The 18585-nt window shown below is 39.3% G+C and overlaps 1 protein-coding gene and 1 long non-coding RNA gene across 5 annotated transcripts in view; one reads left to right on the forward strand and one right to left on the reverse strand.

The window, feature by feature from the left end:
* Nucleotides 1–18585, forward strand: part of FHOD3 (formin homology 2 domain containing 3) — a 360289-nt gene that overhangs the window by 301754 nt on the left and 39950 nt on the right. For all 4 annotated transcript variants that reach the window (XM_021387316.1, XM_021387312.1, XM_021387314.1 and 1 more), the window contains 4 exons: nucleotides 6455–6613; nucleotides 14506–14688; nucleotides 17062–17181; nucleotides 17641–17802. In XM_021387316.1, the coding sequence (XP_021242991.1) occupies nucleotides 6455–6613; nucleotides 14506–14688; nucleotides 17062–17181; nucleotides 17641–17802 (624 nt within the window). The remainder of the gene's footprint in view (nucleotides 1–6454; nucleotides 6614–14505; nucleotides 14689–17061; nucleotides 17182–17640; nucleotides 17803–18585) is intronic.
* Nucleotides 995–4965, reverse strand: LOC110393888. The gene is made up of 3 exons (XR_002435254.1): nucleotides 4886–4965; nucleotides 4239–4327; nucleotides 995–2295 (listed from the first exon to the last, which is right to left on the reverse strand). It is a non-coding gene; the product is annotated as an uncharacterized LOC110393888 (long non-coding RNA).

Here is an 18585-nt window from a genome sequence, read left to right on the forward strand (position 1 = left end):
AGCTTATATTCAGCTCACTCTTACTTTGCTATTGTATTGGTATTCATTTTGACTTAGATGTTGATGATTTATGCTGTTTATATGAAAACAGTGGAAATTACGGGATGTGTTTCTAGCTTGGTCTATGACAGAAGATATTCCATAACCTGAAACTAGGAAATGAGCCTACAGTGGTGTCGGTGCCAAGCCTGGCCTCTTGTCTCAGGTCTGCCAGTTTGGGGATATCACTTCAGGTGGGGAATGCCAACAAACTTTACATTGGCATGTTCGTAGTTGAATGCCAAAACCAGGTATTTAAATATGAAATATTTTCTGTTACATTTAACTAAAGGTCAGAGCATGATGATTCATATCTGTATTTGACAGTTCTTCACTTGGTAATATTTTCCTAATCATTGCATAGAAAGGTTAGAATATCAGATTTGTTCTGCAGCAAAATGCCTATTCATGTACTTTATTGTGCAGGATTGCTTTATAAGCTAGACCAAGTTTACAGTTAAACTCTGCAGGATTTTGTGAGGAAGGGTGATTTTTTTTTTTTAATAGTGGTAAACAGGCACATTTCAAATCCTTAAATTTGACAGTAGGGCTATCCAAACTTTAGGACAGAAGCTGGCACAGGAAATATCACAGTAACTAGGATCTCCAGATCCTTAGGAGCATTGTTATGAAATAAATTGGTGAAAGCTGTTTTCATGGTTGTTTGGCATTGAACTCAACAACAAAGTAAAGTCTCTTATATTTACATTTAGTAGGTATTTGAAGCAGCATTTAAAAAGTTATTAGCTGAAACGTTTGTTTTTCATGGCTTCATAAACTCACTTCTAATCAGAGCAATTAACGTTAGGAAAACGACTTTCCTCTCCAATTAAAATACTAGTGAAATATATCCATCTCTCTTCTTTAAAATAAATAAATAACTTTCTTGTATGTTTTATAGTGACATAAAAAAGAACCAGTACCTTGAATATTTAACTTGTCCTTGGCTGACAAAAGTTATATTTTATGTGTTGTAAGTATTGTTGGTTTCTCTTAATCTGAGGAGGCTACCCAGTCTCATGTTACTTGTCCAAGTAACTAACTCAAAATTTTCTAACAGTCGTTCTTGATTTTCTGGGCCAAGTAGAAACATCACCGTTCGACCAATCTATTGCCTCTTTAAGTACATAGCAAACAATAGGTACATAAATACATGACTCGCCTAGATCTTGCATATCACTGTTCTAAAGTGAATTTTTTGTGATGCAAGAACAGCTTTTACACATCCATTGCTTATAACTCTGAAATGTGTGGCATAGCACCTTAAAAACATATTCAGCTGATAGTTCATTTGGCAGATATTGAGATTCATTCTCTAATTCCTTTTCTGGTGAGGAAGGAATGTTGGTGACATGGTAGCGTGTTACTCCTCATCCCTCTCCCTGTAAATACAAATCTGCCACAGATGGCTCATAGATGGAAAGAATGAGAATGTTTTCTTAGATCAATGAAGCATTTAATTCCTTGAATTTAATGTGGAATTATGACATATTTGCCATTTCCAAACTTTAGTTTTGTGCTAAATGCCAATATTGCAATGGATTTGTCTGGTTAATTCTTTTTATTCTCACCTGAATTTTGATAAAATGTTGAATTGTTGGAGTATGGCTTTGTTTACTTTTCCAGTCTTTTATCACTCGTGTTCCCAAACAACTTCTGGCCACTTCCCCGCACCATATGCACTTTTCCCAAACCTGCCTGGGCTGCCTGATGCTTTGGCAGAGCTTTTGGCTTCTAGCTGAAAGATGAGTGAGCAGGTTTCTTTGAAATTAGTGCAAGTCTGAGGAATGATTTAGGTGACTGCTTTCCTCTTGGACACTAATACTGCTCTCTGCATGAGACATTATACTACTGGCTTGCTTTCCAACCCGTTCCGTAACACAGACATAGAGTATCATTGTCTCGGTACAGAAAACAGTGATGACTGAAAATTGTCATAGTGCAACTCCACACCAGCTTCTGAGACTCATGCGTACTTTTGATGAATACCAGCAAATCTTGCAGGGCATGAGATGGTCCTTAGATCTAAGTGAGAGTGGGAATAATTAAGCAGACCACTGAATCCATAGAGGACTTGAGGTTTGGTATGAAGATTGCACTCAAATTAGGATAACTCTCGCTTTTTCCAGACTGCTTGGTTTATTTCCAGGAAGTACATTCCCCGTTGTGTCTAGTTTCTCGTGTCCAATGGCTGCAATCCAAAACAGGTTTATTCTATAATATCGTAAAGTCTGACTCACAGCTCAGTTGGTTCAGCTGAAAAAAAGAGCGCAGAGCAACAAATCAAAAGTCAGACCTCCAGATTTCATAGCAGTAGATGCAAGCAGGTGCATGGAAAAGGAATAGTCCAGAAGGATGAGAGAAGCGAAGCCAGAGTGTGTGTTGGAGCATGGGCTGGGGGTGTTTGGCTCAATCTTGTGCATATGCTTTTATCCAGCTGTAACCAATTTTACTCCAGTTTCTAATCCTTCACTGTGATTTCCACAACATACAGCTATAAACAGCTACTTCCTGGCTTATGAGAAGTTTTTTATTAAACACAATAGAGTGCAATAAAATAAAATGGATTTTAAATTGTAAGATATAATAGGGGAATTTAAGGTAGAAGGGTGGTTCTTGATTTTAGGAAAAATGTATTCCACTTTGGGCAGTATGCACATTGATTATAGTTGGTGGAGAGTTTTTGTTGCAGAATGCCTATTTTCTGAATTGGAGTACCACAACGTTTTATTAGTGGATAAAAGGAGTGATCAGGTACCCCTCCAAACAAGTCTAGAATTTCTTCCTTCACGCACTGCCAAACATAGCAGGTATTTTGGCAAAACACATCAAAGTGTTTATGTCTTTGACAAGAAATGAGTACTTGCACACTCAACTGAATCAAAAGTTACTGCCCAACCCTTCTGAAATCCATGTAGTTCTGCAAGTCATTGGAAAGTATTATTTTGCTGATTCATCTATACCCAGTGGGACACAGTCATTATTGTCATGTGCCCACAGGCACTAAAGCAAGCAGGAGTGAAAAATGAAGGAACTTATTTTCATATACATATGTGTGTATGTGCCTAGACACCTACTCCTATTAAAAATGCTTGTTGTAATGTGAATAAATGCTAAGACTAGTCATAAACGTGGAAGGAAATTTCTGAAAAAGATAATATGTTTGATATCATCAACAAAGTAAGTGGCAGCTGAATAATTCCTTTTCTAATCCTCAGTGTTAAATCCTTGCTAGTTAAGATAGAAACAAAAAGAAATTGCCATCTTGCTATTAGGGGATTTCCCAAGTTTTTCTGTACTACTGATGCACATAGTTCTGCAAGTTTGAACAGAAGAGATATTTCTATCTTGATGCTCTTGTACAAAATTGCTTGTTTACATGACGACTGAAAAAGTTATCTAAATTCTTCTGCATGCTTAATTAAAGCAAATAGGTGGTTTTTAGACTAAGCGCTCACCAAACCACAGGTCACCTTCTGTGAGACCTCTGGTGTTTTTGAATAACCTATGTTGTCTGCCAAGCCTTCAGTAAAAGGCAACAGCATCTGGCCAGTTCGGTCTTGTAAAAGTCTGAATTCGCTGTAGTTCTTGATACATTGTAGGAATGATTCTACCACCTGATTTACATTCCATAATACAATAACCAGCAGCTCAAGGCTATGTATTGGCACTTCAAGATGTGAAATCAAGTGCACTAATGAACTAATAAAACACATTCTGAAGTCACTTAATATTATAGCAGAAATTGGTAGTTGTAATTCATTGTAGTAGTTAGGCACTTACATCTGTGCAATTTAATTGCAGACCAAAAGGAATTCTTTTCCTAGCATTGGGATAATAAAGTTTGAAGTAGTAAAATTTTTTTCTTTTCTTCATCCTTTTGTTCATTCTGAAGGGATTTCTTTGTAACCTAGTCTCCATCCCCGGAATGGATTTAAAATCTCTTCAGCCACTGTTTTCGCAAAGAATTACTCCAGATTTTCATACTCAACATGCAGCTGTAGCTCTGGATAATATCTCTCCTGCTTATGTCCCTAGTAGAGCTTATCTGTCTCTCCTAACTCACTGCTGAGGAGGGATCCCACTGCTGTAATCGCAGTCATCCCAGCAGTTGGCATCAGATCTCCCACAAATTAATATGTCTCTCTTGACATACTTCAGAACCTAAACACAGAGCTGCAGATCTGAGGCTTACTTACCTGTACTGCATCTGAGAAACCTATATTTAACTCCTTTCCCTGAACCTCTTCCCTTCTGCGTGGATTCTTCGGAGCGGTGTGATTCTGTGCTGCAAAGTACAAGGCAAAAGCAATGGTGTAAAAACAGAGGAGTGCAGTACAGACTAAGAGGAAGCAGGCTTCAGTGAACCCCATTTGTTTTTTTGTGGTCTTGGCCACTAACTGTGGTCATGAGAAGGCAATTAACGGCCCAAGAAGTAAAAATGACTGCTTTAAAGGAAAAGTGCTACCTCAGAACACTCAGCTAGCTCCCCAAGAGAAAGAGGTCTCATACTCAAAAAAGAGAAGGTTCAAGGAGGGCTCAGGGATGTTTTTAAGGTGTTAACAAAAGAGCAGTTCTAGCAGAATAAAATGTCACCACTGTTCTCCTAAAATTTATCCTGTTTATTCTGAAAGTGTCGTTTCTTTGTATTTTTTTAAAAAGCAATAACATCTCATTGCTTTCCCACATCACATAGATGAAGTAGTCCCCAGCTCCTGTATACTGCTCTCATCTTCAGCCGTGTCACTACACAGAAACTGCCCCATGTCATATTAATTGTACTGTCATGATGAACAGGGCTGGTTGCCCCTCACATGCTGCACAGCCCTAGAGCTGGCTGCCATACCTGGTCCTGTGCAGGCAGAGAATTCAGCCAGAAAAGGGTGTCTTTATAATGTTGTAGCTGCATTCACGTGATGGGATGGCCCACAGCTGCAGATACTTTAATAAAATTAACTCATTTAAATAGTTCTCCAACACAGAAGCAGCAAGTAGGCATGGCAGCAGAGTGGTTTTTTTTTGATGCAGTGGTAGCAGTGGTGCAGACTCACAGGAACAGGACTTAACTTTTAAAGTACAATTCTGAATGCAGACAGCCTCAGGCAGCAAGGGTCTCTTCCTGAGTTTCCCCAGCTCCATGAGATACGCAAGAGGCACTGCTGTTGTGGGCAGCATGGACAGTTCTCTGTTCTGGGCAACTGCTGCAGGTTGCCATGGTCTCTGCCACTTCAGGATGCCTCCATGCTCTGTGCTAGAGCCAGTAATCACAGTGCCAGCAACAGGCTCTGTGAAGTGGTTATGGTCACATCTCTGCAGTTGGTGCTGTGCTGAAACATGGGCTTGTACACAGTGGAGCATGTCTGTGCTTGCTTGCTTCCTTGTGCTGGTCATCTCTCTATATTCCAGCGCCTGGCAGCATCCTTCAACCCATCTCTCATAGAGAAAAGGAAGGGGGAAAACAGAAAACTTGCTTCCAAAGTTTGTGTGTGGAGGGAGAGGAAAAATAATGTTAGAAGCTGGATTGTGCTTTATGTTCTCACTTCCTCTCTCAATACCTCCATATACAATGAGCAGTCCCCTTGTAGCTACCTGGCACATGACATATTTGGTTGCCAAAGAGGCACCTTTTCACACAGTGAGATGACAGAATAAAAGGTGTGCTGGGAAATGAAAGGAAAGACCTTGTTCAACACTGTGTTTTGTCATAAATGGGTTGTAAGTCACTGCATAGTCAGTATGTATCTTACCATTATAAGGATAGGGGCAGAGAGGAAAAAAGTTCCTGTTTATTTCAAGAATGAAATGTAAAGCTTCTTATTTGTTATTTGGCCTTTCATGATGGCTGTCCTTTAAAATACTGTTGTTTTTACTGGAGGTAAACCTAGGGGATAGCTGAAATACCGTAAGTTGCAAGATAGTATATCCTTCCTTGGACAGTCACAGGGGGAACAGCCACTCTGATGTCTCCATGAAGGCCTCTCCAGCTCCTCATCCTGTGTCCCAGGTGGATTTTCAGTACAGGAGAGGCCCTGCAAACCACCCTGTCCCAGCTGGGCTACCTGGGTGGCAGAGGCTCAGTGTCTGCTCCAGGGGCCTGGAGGTCTTCAGGCAGCCCTGCCCTGGGCACCCCTGGGCTCCAGCAGCTCCTGGGGCACAGGGAGAGCCCTCAGCCCATGGGACAGCCTCAGGCCTTTGTCAGGCTGGCTGCTTCCCAAGGATGGTGGTAACTTGTGTGTCTTGTGCTCATCTTCCTTGGTCAGTATCTGAGTCAGCTTTTATTGGTGGCTATAAATGATTTGCATTCACTGTCAGCACCCTTGCACAGGTGAACTTTTTGGTGAAAGGACTGACCTTAACATACGGCCTGGAGGGGTAATTTTCTTCTTGTTCTCTTCTTGTTCTCTTCTTGATCAAGAAAACTGCTGCAGATGGGAAGCGACAGGAGATCATTGTATTGGACTCAAAACGAAGCAATGCTATTAATATTGGCTTGACTGTGCTACCCCCTCCACGAACTATCAAGACTGCTATTCTGAATTTCGACGAATATGCCTTAAATAAGGAAGGAATAGAGGTAAGGAGTAGTCTGTCTCTTCAAGTCTCCATTTTCAGTGTTTTGTTGTTTTCAATATTACATATGATATGGGCCAAATAATTAATGGAAGAGAGAAAAGATTATATATTACATCATTACAGAGCCGAGTCTTGTTAATCAGTGCAGTGTACTTAAAGCAGATAGTGGTCACTTGACGTTGGGAGTGGTAAATGTGGATTTTTCTGCTTTGTTTGTATCTAAGCTTGAACAACAATGGTGTTAATTCCTACTGAGATTTTCAGAGTATTGTCCATTATTCTGAAGTTCAGTTTCTTATTACTTTTATTAAAGCTATTAAAATTCTAAACAGAGCAGATTCTGCATGCATACATTGGAAGGGTATCTGATGCTGAACAGTCATAAAACACCAAAGAATAGACAGTGGTTTTCTAAAGGTGATGCAACCAGTGCAGTTTAATAAAGTTCATGCCCAGCTAGCTGTTGGAGTCATTCTAGATTATATATCTAATGGAAAACAAATACAGTGACTAGTTCTGCTCAAAATAGCATTTCTGTGTTACTGTTGTTTGAAGAAAAGCAGTTGGTATAAAGATTACAGATGATGTAATTTTTACCATTACATGTTAGACTTTGCAGATATTCTTACCAAGATCCAGGATGAGCTCTGTTTATTATTCTTTTATCAAAACATTTTTCTTCTGTGAAGTGTAAAAGAAGCCTGCTGCTCCCCCCTTTTCTGTTGTTTTATTTTATTGTGGTTGTATTTCAAATATTTTTTTGAATAAGCCTGTATCATCTGAGTAATCTGCACAACTACAAATTTCAACCAGTGGTTGAACTGTGCAGGTCTTGTATTGATTCGCAGTTACCTTTCAGTGGTTTGGCCCCCTTTCCACGTTCACTATGCTGACTACAGAAGAAAATGAGAAAAGCTGGATTGAATGGAAATGGAGCTGCCAACAGTTTCATGCAAAAGAAATACTTAAGACAAAATATTGTCCTAACTAGAAGACATGGTTTGTTACATTCCTACTAGAATATAATTTCTTCCCAAAGCTACATTATTTGCTGTATGCTTACCTTATTGATATTTTGAAGGTGATAAACCAGACTTAAAAATTAATTTTAGTGATCAACAAAAGTTTCTCTTCAGCCCAGTTGGTTAGATTGCAATTTTGGGGGCAATTATGGCAACCATGAGTTTCACAGTGACCAGTTACATGACCCAGCCCAATGTATCCACCCCTGTACTTTGCAGTACTAAGCGTTCCAGGATGGGAGAGAGGCAGCCCTCTAGCCAAATCCAACTCTCAGACTACCAGTTAGACCTCAGTGTTGCAGGAAGTGTTTACAAAGAAAGTCCTACATAAAATGGCTGATAAAGAAGGACATATCTTCATTATCTTCAGTGCATCATCTCCTTTGAATTGCTACCTTACTTGGTGTGCTCAGCAGAAGCTCAGCTGCTCTGCACAGCTCACCCTCCCAGTGCTGCCATTTGTAGCTGGTATGCCCATCTGCCAACCACCTGCAGTGTCCACAATTGGGAGTGCCTTGTATCACCACACCCTAATTTGGGTAGCCTTTCTATTAGCTGCCAGAAACCTGTAATTTAATTTAAAATATATACAATAAATGCATGCAGCTTTAAATTTAAGAACTCAGAAACCAGAAAATGCTACATAGTTGGTATACCTGCCCAGTGCTAAAGAAAATGGAATTTCTGAGTGTTCACAACTTGAAGCTGAAGGATGTGAGTAATCCTGATGTGATCATTCAGGTATTTAAAACTGAGACAAAGGGTAAATAGACCTGAGTCCAGATACTTTCCATGTTGAGGGATGAAGCCTTCATTAGTTGGGAAGGTTGGTGTTCGTGGAGAAAGAAAAAAAAGTTTTTCTAAATGTGCAGTTCCGTCTTGATTTACTGTTTGTCAAGTAACATGGTGCAATGAATTCAGATTCCATTCCACAATTTTCAGTTTACAGAGTTTTCTTACAGCACATCGTTACACAGTCAGAGAGACATGTAGCAAAACAGAGGGCTGGATTGAGCTGTGTAGAGGTAGGCAAGAGGTACAGGAAGAAGCACAGGATTGCATCGTCTTGATTCCTACTGTTTTCTGTTTTTACTGTTACTTCCTTCTGCAGTTTTCTATACTGCTCCTTTGACCAGTAGTGTAGATAAACTTTGTTAACCTCTTTTCCCATTTTCATCTGTTCATTGGCTTTAGCATTAGAGTTAACTCGAAAGGAGCGGAGGGTGTATATTTTAGATGTTTCATATTTTCAACCATGTGCTGGAAGTGCTTAGGGACCCCTGAGAATGGAGATGTGGTCTTAGAAAGACAGATGCAGTCAGTTTAGTATGCAGAGCAGGCACTGTTAGAAACACGCTTTCAAAGGAAGGCACAATGTGTGTCTATGAGCGTGCGTCAATCCAGCTAAACAATTTTTTTGCCGCCTTACATTTGCCAAAGTGGTTGTGCTTTCCTTTCTTTGAAAACTTGGCATCCATTGCGTTCAAACAACTTGGAACTCAGCTGCAAACAAAGAACTGCTTAGCATGGATGAGGACTCTCTGAGTTAAGCAAAAAGGCAAGTTTAAAATCCTGCCATGTAATTTTAATGAAGTGTTTCACAGCCAGCTTCAAGAATAGTCCACCAGACCAGTCCTTGCTGGTTGTCTTCAGTAAAAGAAGCAAGTGGGTCTCTGCAGAATGCTACTCAGGGAACAAGAATAAAAATCAAATTATACTAAAGAGTATAATTAATTTAGCTGAGTGAAATGGGGGTAATGTTGTGAGGAAATTAGGGTTGTATGCCTTGTGTTTCACAATGTAGCTTTCTGATGTATTACATGGATGGGCATAGCTTTTAGTAAAACTACTTGAAATGACAACACTGCCAGGGATGCTAGGTCCTCCATTACCAAGTAGTTAACTACTTTGAAGGCTGTGTGTTTGGAGTGATTATGTAGCCCTGAGATGTAAAAAGGGATAAGAAATGAGAGCTTACTGTTACAAAGGCAGATGGTGACATTTATAAAGAAACAAAATCCACAAAGGTTGATTTTCAGAAATGATCAAAGTATTTAAATTTATTCTGATAGTTGCCACCACAGTATCTTGGCTTTTGCAGTTTCCGACTGGGTTAGCTAATGCTTTGTAAAAGACTGATGGGGTATTTCAAATTATGCTAACTTGCTTGACCTGGAAGAACACCTTTTTTCACAAGTCTGGACAGAACACAGAATTGAATCAACAGTGCTTTGTTGGCTCTACTTCAGTAGTCAGTCTATCACTGCCCTAACAAGTTTCAGACTTTAATTAATGGGAAAAAAACTACCCTTTCACTCCTTGCAGAAAAGAAAAATACTTTCTACAGCGTCTGTGAACAGCAATTGCATGTTGATGTATTTCAGTAGAGAGCTGAAGAAGTGGAGCAATCTGACTGAAACCATGGCTGTCAGTTTCTGATTTATAGAGATCATTATAAGGCGTTTTAGATATAGCTCCTTTTCAGAATTGGATCTTTTTTTAAAAAAGTTCATATAAAAATTAGTGTAGTAAGCCTCATTTACATGATCTTCACATTATTTTAGATTTTCTATTTTATTCCTTTGTATGTATCTGTATATATATATTTATTTTCTCCAAGTAATGAATACTGAATATAATGAATAATGAATATAAACCACTGGTGTGTCTTATTAGTAGATGCCTGAAAAAAAATGAAGTGTGAGAGCTTTTTTGGATCTGAATCTTCTGTTGAGATTTGTCAAATATCAGATAATATGTATTTGGTTATGTAGCCTATGAACACATGGGGCTTTAGCCACAGAAAGCTTAGGGCACGGTAACAACCAGATATTTCATTTCCTAATTTTTTTAGGCTACTGTTTGACCCCAAAAAATCAACTGAAATCACATGTGAACATGGAGCCACTCTTGCAATCTCATCAACGAGAAACCCCATTATCTCTTGGAAGAGATTACTGAAGCACCTAATTTCTGGAGAGGCTGTTAACAGTTTCTGGTTAGGTACTTCCTCACAGCCCATTTTTTTTACCCTTCCGCAAGCTGGGAGTCTGTTACTAATCACTGGAGGCACCTTCTGCTGCAAACCCACCTCTTCCTGAATGCCTGAGAGACGGCCCGAGTCTCTATGATTTTCATCCTCAGAGCCTTGTAAGGCCTTCCTCTGAGAAGTTTTTTGAAATCGCGCAATAGGAACGCAGAGTCTAGGAAATTACTAGTTTGATCCCTTCTCTAAAAGTTCAAGGAGTAAAACAGTTAGGACTGATGATCTAATGTGAATGAGATCACCTTTTTTTTTTTTTTTTCTTCATGAAAAGATTTGTGTACTGTTTTTCCTCAGAATTTTAGTCTTTGACCCACGCAATTGTATGAGAATGCCTGTAGATGAAATATGTGTGTGATACAGTGTTGTGTCACATTATAGGAGGATATGAGCATAGGGCTTGCTGATAACCAGTCTTCTTTTAACCTGCCAGGAGACTATCATGCTGGGGAGAGCATTACAAACTGATCATTGGATTCAAATCTATTTATGATTTAATGACCATATTAGGTGCCAGCAACTTTCTTCCCTATTGTGCTTTTATTCTATTTTTTATTGTCAGTGCTGTTTAAAAAATAAGAAGAAAAATAGTAAGAAACTGGCAGTTTATTCTGGAACTGAACAAATGGTTCAAGTTAGTCATAGGGAGGAAATCAAAAATAAGAGCATGTTCCTACTTGCTCAGGAGCACAGCAAGGATGACAACCAGCAGGGTAAGAATTGTTTGCCTGAACAGACTAAAAGCTCTGGGGAGTAAATAGCTGTTATGGAGGTGGTTGCACTGCAGATGGTATGAGACCTGCCAGCACATCAATACAGATCTGATCCTATCAAGGCAGTGCGTGCAGCAGCAGGGGTGATTCTGGTCATCTGGAACTACATCTACAGGTTCTTTTGCTTGGCATTCCCTTTTTCACATACTACAGTGTAGTACACAGCAGACTTGCAGTACTTGGACTCGCAGCACTGCAGTGCTCGGATTCACATTTTTGTCAGCTCCGTCTGGCTTGTGGTGCTTACATGAAGCTCAGAGAGGAGGAGAGTCCCTTTGGAAGCAAAGCTTACTGTTTCATTGTCCTCTTAGAAATGCCCCAAAAGCAATACAAAATCTCTGGAGTATAGGCCCTGCTCCACCACAAAATACTTGTGGGATCCCTGGGTAGCTGCCAAAAGCCCTAGTTATTTGTAAAAGGCAATTGAGAATACTGCTGAAGTGTTAGCCTTCAAAAATGCACGAGAAGCATTTTTACGTCCATCACACAGCTACTGCTAAACTCACCATGTAGAGATGTTCCTATGATCCTGTTTGCAGTTTTCCCTGGCTCACTTGGAGAAGCATTAGCTTCTTTGTTATTGTTTAAGAGAGACTTTTTCAAAGGTTCTCTTTGAGAAAAACTCTTCTAATGGCATCGAGGTTCAGTCTCTCTTCTATGAACTTTTAAAAATGAGTATTGGCTGAGTGCTGAGAAGTGTCAAGAAGCAGCTAGTTAAAATCTCTAGTTTAATATTGTCACCTGAGTTACAGATTTCAGCATCTGTGGGTGGATGGATAGAACATCAACACAAATAGTCAGTTCTGAGCAGAACATTTTCGAAATAACCATTGACAAGGGAAGAAGAAGCACTGAGGGATAATCCTCCTTTTTTTTCATTGGGATAGGAATGGATTGAAAGATTTTTTTTGTCATTAAGTAGAAGCTCACAGACTTAACACTTACGATTCCTTTAATTATAGGTGAGAGCAATGGCATCTTATTGCAGTTTTCAAGCAAGGAGAATCTTTTTCCCTCTTAAACTAAAAGGCAGTGTTAATAGGAAGAACTGCTTCTCTGTTTATATTTATGGAAGCCTGCATAGAAAGATGATCAGCAATACAAATGCTCTGGCTGAAATTAGATAAGTCCCAGTTCAACAGATTGAAGACTGTTTGCTTGCTTACCCCTTGCTAACATTATTTGCTTGCTTAACCCTTGTACTCTGACTGAGCAGGAAAATCCCTTGTTCTCCACACTTAGGTGCAGCCCTGTACAAGGAGCTAGATGAATTAATGGTACTAGAAGGGGGCTGTTATGCTAATTTAATTTCATAGAACCATAAAATGGCTAAGGCTGGAAGGGACCTTAAAGTCCATCCATTTCCAGCCCTCTGCCATGGGCAGGGCTGCCACCTACCAGATCAGGCTGCCCGGGGCCCCATCCAGCCTGGCCTTGACTACTTCCAAGGATGGGGATCTACAGTTTCTCTGGGTAAACTATCCCAGTGCCTTACCACCCTCTGAGTAAAGAATTTCTTCCTAACATCTAACCTAAATTTCTCCTCTTTTTGTTTAAAGCCATTCCCCCTTGTCCTATCACTATTAGACTATGTAAAAAGTTGGTCCCTCTCCTGCTTATAAGCTCCCTTCAAGTACTGGAAGGCCACAGTGAGGCCTCCCTGGAGCTTTCTCTTCTGTAAGCTAAACAAGCCTAACTCGCTCAACTTCTCTTTGTAAGAGAGGTGCTCCAGTTCTCTGACCATCTTTGTGGCCTTTCTCTGCACCTAAACTGGACTGGCTTTGTCCAGTGTTATAACAAAACTATACATTGAATTGGCAGGTCTGGTAGCTCTTTGGCTGTAGTCTTATTATTCTTTTGTCACCTGCAAAATGGCCTTTTATCATTATAGAAAGCTACTGCACAAACATGTCATTCCTCTGATGAATAAACATAAGCTGTGTTGTAAACCTACTGATTTGTTTTAATGAGGCCTTGATCGGCAGGGCAAAGACCTCAACTTATCTGATGCCTTTATGTGGTTTTGCTTCCCTTTTTCAATTTTAAAATGCATTTATTATTTTATAAAATAAAAAATAATACCTTTGGGAAGGGAAGCTGCCATATGTAAACAAGCGTGCAAAATCCAAGAGTTAGAGGGAAAATATAAATGTTTTGAGCCATCCTGGCAGCAGAAACTAAAAATATTGATATCATTTTTCATCAATATTTTGGACTTTTAAGATCAGAAAAGAAAATGGCTGTAAGCTGTGCAGTTTATAACTATCTGTGAGTGACTCTTGGGAAGTTGTCCTTGACTCGAGTAACATTTTTAGGAATGTCCTAATGTGTTGTAATCATTTTTATGTTTCTTAAAAATCAAAACAACCTAAATGAAAAACTAAATGATAAGAACTGCAAGGAACAGGCATTCCTCTTGTGCCACACAGTGGGTGAATCTAATTCATGCCATCTTCTCTGAGGACCAGCCCTCTCTCGTCCTCCAGGCTTCCCTCTAAAAAACACAGTGTGCCACTTTGAGTACTGCAGATTGTTGAGTTGCACTGTATGAAACCTTCCTCCAGCTGGAGTATGTCCTCAGATATGTTTTTTTAGACCTACAAGGGCACTGGGAGATGGATAGATGTTGAGGCACTGGGAGATGCATAGGTGTTGAGGCTAAAAACATTTCATATGTAATTTGCAGAAAGGTGGCCAGTTTTCCTCTGAAGACCTAAAACTGAGGGGACCAGTCCTAGCTGGTCTTCCTGTCTTCCTTCAGGTTTTAATCCCATTGTTAATCATATGCGCTGAATGCAGATTTTAAAAATGCATTTTAATATAGATGTATTTTTCAACAAGATAGTAGGCCTTGTTTTGATTTCTTCTGTAATGACTTAGTGCTTGGTGATCAAGGACTTCTGCCATTGTCACTGAAAAGTCACCCAGTGTCAAACAGGCTTGAGTGAAATCAAAATTAAGCTTATCGGTGCTTGCTGCTAATGTGTCTCTATACCACTATGCCCCCCCTTTTTCAGCCCCTCCACTGATGATTGCCTTATATCTCCTTGTGCAGAAAATTTTGACCATGATCCCAACCGAGGAGGAGAAGCAGAAGATCCAGGAGGCACAGCTGGCAAACCCTGATGTCCCCCTGGGCAGTGCTGAACAGTTCCTTCTCACCCTTTCCTCTATCAGTGAACTCTCTGCCAGGCTCCAGCTCTGGGCTTTCAAGATGGACTATGAGATAGTGGAAAAGGTGAGACGAGCATGGGGAGGCTGAGGGAGACACTGTTCCAAGTCTTTGCTTGATCTTTCTCTGTCCTCATTACTATATATTTGGACTGTGTATTGTGTGGAAATAGTTAATGAGTCACTTTTGTTTTAGTGGCTGACCAGGAAACTGCTGAAATGATCCTTCATAATCTGTTCCTTCTATGAAAGAAAATTAGGGATTGTGTCTTCCTTCCTTTAATTAGGCAGTAATGACATTGGAACAAAGAGGGCTAAATCCTGACCACATCTGTTCCAGATGTTGCTATTCAGGAAATGCATAATGTCAGAGCAGTAAGAATTTTTCCTTAGATAAAGATTGAATGGTCTATAGGATTCACCCATATATCATGAGAGTACTGATCTTACATCCATTTGAACTAAGGAAAACAGTATTCATTAAAGTTATTTTTGTATATAACTCTCTTTCAAAATTATAAACAAAAGTTAGGAGCATCCTTCAAGGGTGTTCCTTTCAGTCAGGTCTTCCCTGTCCCAGGACCACTGAATTCATCACACGTATAGTTGAGTTCACTTATGCATGCACTTTAAACATTTAGCTGGCATGATCAGATCTCTCTCTGCCAGAAATTCTGGGCCAGTCCTTAAATTTCATTTAAGTATAATTCCTAGGTTAAATAAAAAAGGGGAGGCCAGAGGGGAGGGGTTGGCATGTGGTAGCTAAGGATACAAGATTTTTCTGCATTATTTATTTGTCTTGTCTAGGTAAGAGGTGAATTTTAAAAGAGGACAAGAATGAGTATTTCCTCTGTTTATACAGTGTCTAGCACACAGTTTGGTTTGGTGTTGTTTTTTCTTTGTTGGTTTGCTTTGTGCTTTTTTGCCACAATAAACTGAAAAATTTGGAATAATTATAAAGTATACAGAAGAAATCCTGAGCATTTAAATGAATGAGTACAAAATGGTCTGCTTGGAAGCTTTTTGTGCTACCATTTTATACATCCTCAGAAGATTTTAAATGAACCTTTTAGGAATTATTTTTAAACAATTTGCAAATTGATGCAAGCAAAATGCTCATAAAAGTCTGTGTTTACAGCAGTTTTATAACAATGCGATTCATCTCTGTAATTCGACAAAACAAAAAAATCTCAGTCTTGAGTAGTAAATCAATTCAAAGAATTCTTTGCGTCAGTTTTTTTTTTTTTAGTATAAATTTATAATGTCTTGGTTTATTTAGCAATTCCCCTATGAAGTGTACGTGACTTTGTTTACTGTGCCACCTCTTAAATTATCTAGAATTTGACATACTCTCTTCAATAGTTGAATATCTAGTTACAGTACTGACAAGAAATGCATGTTTCCTTTATCTCTCTGCTCTTTTTTGTGGTAAAATATCACTACAGGCTTTGAATGACCCGTTGCATTTCCCCAACACAGTAAACTGTGCAGTTATTTTCCCTCTTGGTCTAAAATAACAGCTTAATTTTTGGCTTCTTAGCTCATAAAAAGTGTAGTCATTTGGGAAAAGGATGCTTCCCAGGGATGCTTAGGATTGCATTTGGAGATAGGAACAACATGAACTGTTACTGTACACATAAAATAAATAGCCCTGGGCTTCACACAAAGATAGAAATAAAGTCACTCAACTCAGTTGCCTTCACTGTCTTCCTCTGAACTCTCTGGTGTAGTGCACTTCCCTAGGTAATGGAAGAAAATTTATGTTTTCAAGTCTTATCAGTTTACATACCTATTCTCAGATAATGTGTGTGGATGGAACCTGCATTAAGTTAAAATATCAAAATTAGACCCACTTCTAAAGCTTCATATTTGCAGTAGTTTTTTAGTTACTTTGGTGTGGGTGATTTTTTAAACCAGTTTTAAAGTCACGTGAGCATAAAGTGCTATCTAAAACTCAGAGGTGGCCATTGTTTGAAGAAAGCTTTAGGATCAGGCTATGAACGTCAATTCAGCCAGGGTATTAGCTCTTTGTTGTTGTTGTTGTTGTTTATTTGTCTGCTTGAAGATTAGAGAGAATAGTTATAAGAAGCTCTTTTATCATTTGGAAGAGGACAGTATTCATGCCTCTAATTCAAGTGCAACAGCCCCTTTACTGATACTGCCTCTCCTATTTGGAGAACAGTCATAGAGCAATCCCGAGGACAAGTAAGTTAATTGCACACATAAGCAAGCAACATTAGGCAAGTATTTTATGTATTTCTTTGCTGTGATTGATCAGCTGGAACATGGAAGAAAGCAATCACACATGACCGGTGTACACTCTGCAAGATTGCAGTTCAGGAACTTTTTGCAGTAATTAATCTAAACTATAGTATTAAAAAGCTAGAAGAAACCAGAGACAACTGCAGCCTTTAATTTCTTGTTTCTTTTCTCATGGCAGGAAGTTGCAGAACCACTTCTAGACCTGAAGGAAGGAATGGACCAACTGGAGCACAATAAAACTTTGGGATTTATCCTTTCTACTCTGCTAGCCATTGGGAACTTTCTGAATGGAACCAATGTAAGCCCTGTCTCCCAACATTTCCCCTGGCGCTTTTTCCTTCACAAAACAGAAGTCAAAGCCATCATGACAGCTGCAAGCTCGTATTTATTTCTTACAAGAAATGTAAATTAGAAAACTGAACCTACTTTTTCTGTTAATGTTCCATGAGTGCTCTTTGCCTCTTTCTGCATAACCTGAAAGAAATTTAAAGCTAGGCACTCTCTTATGTAAGTTCTTTGAGTTCAGTGTTGATGCTCACCATTCAAACAGTGATAATTATGTCATGAGTCATTTCACTGCAGACTGAGTGATTTTAGACCTACTCTTCGGCAATTAAAAAAAAAAAGCAATAAGTTTCTTCTGATATAGAATTCTTCTTCTTTCCCCTATGCCTCTACTTTGGCATTTTCATCTACTAACCTGCATGGCAGGGAGTAACATTTTATTTTTACTTTCTTCTTGTTTTCCTTCATACAGGCCAAAGCTTTTGAGTTGAGCTACCTCGAGAAGGTTCCAGAAGTAAAGGACACAGTGCATAAGCAGTCCCTCCTGCACCATGTCTGCACTATGGTGGTGGAAAAGTTTCCAGACAGCACTGATCTTTATTCAGAGATTGGGGCCATCACTAGGTCAGCCAAGGTATGTCTGGTGGATGTATGTATATAACCCATTAGTGGAGTAAACTTGAGATAACCAACATGAAAATTCTGGTTTATAATTTCCATCAAGTCCAGTGTTTTGATTCTGACAGTTGCCAGCTACTTGGGAGGAAAGCTTATACAGCTTTGAAGGAGTAGATCTCTCCTAGAAGATCTTTATTTCATGAATCATAATACTCATTATATGCATCAAATGGGGGAATTATTTATTTTTCAAAAACCACATTGTTTTGGTATTTTGAGGGGAAAAAAAATCTCTTCTCCAGACTGCTCAGATCCTTGCCTGTGTTTCAACTAATCCTTCTACTGATTTTTTTTTTTTGACACTGTTTTCACTCTTCCCTTTCGGGATGGGGTAAAACACAGTATTCCAGCCTCTACTTAGTGTTGTTTCATGCTTACTGTGTCTGCCCATCCTGTCTATGCTGTCTTTCTTAGGCAGCCTGAGATTTTACTTGTGTTTTCTGACTGTTGCTGTCCTTCTGACACCAGTCATCTCTGCGCTGCTCTTAGGAGCATCCAGGCAGCTCATCTGGCCATTTAGAACTCAACCAGATACTGAGTATTCCAAGTTAGTGCCTTCTAAGTATGCTTCATTGCAATCCAAAGTAATGACCATGATCAGCTGAAGCAGCCTGACTGCTCATCTCTTAAATCCCTAATAACCCTTTGAAGTCAGGGCTAATCTGAGTAATTTCTTGCCATTGGTAGATTTTACCCTCTCAGCATGCTTCCTTGTTTCCAGATAATTTTTAAATATGTA

Source organism: Numida meleagris, chromosome 2, assembly GCF_002078875.1.
Source record: "Numida meleagris isolate 19003 breed g44 Domestic line chromosome 2, NumMel1.0, whole genome shotgun sequence".
NCBI classification, from domain to species: domain Eukaryota; kingdom Metazoa; phylum Chordata; class Aves; order Galliformes; family Numididae; genus Numida; species Numida meleagris.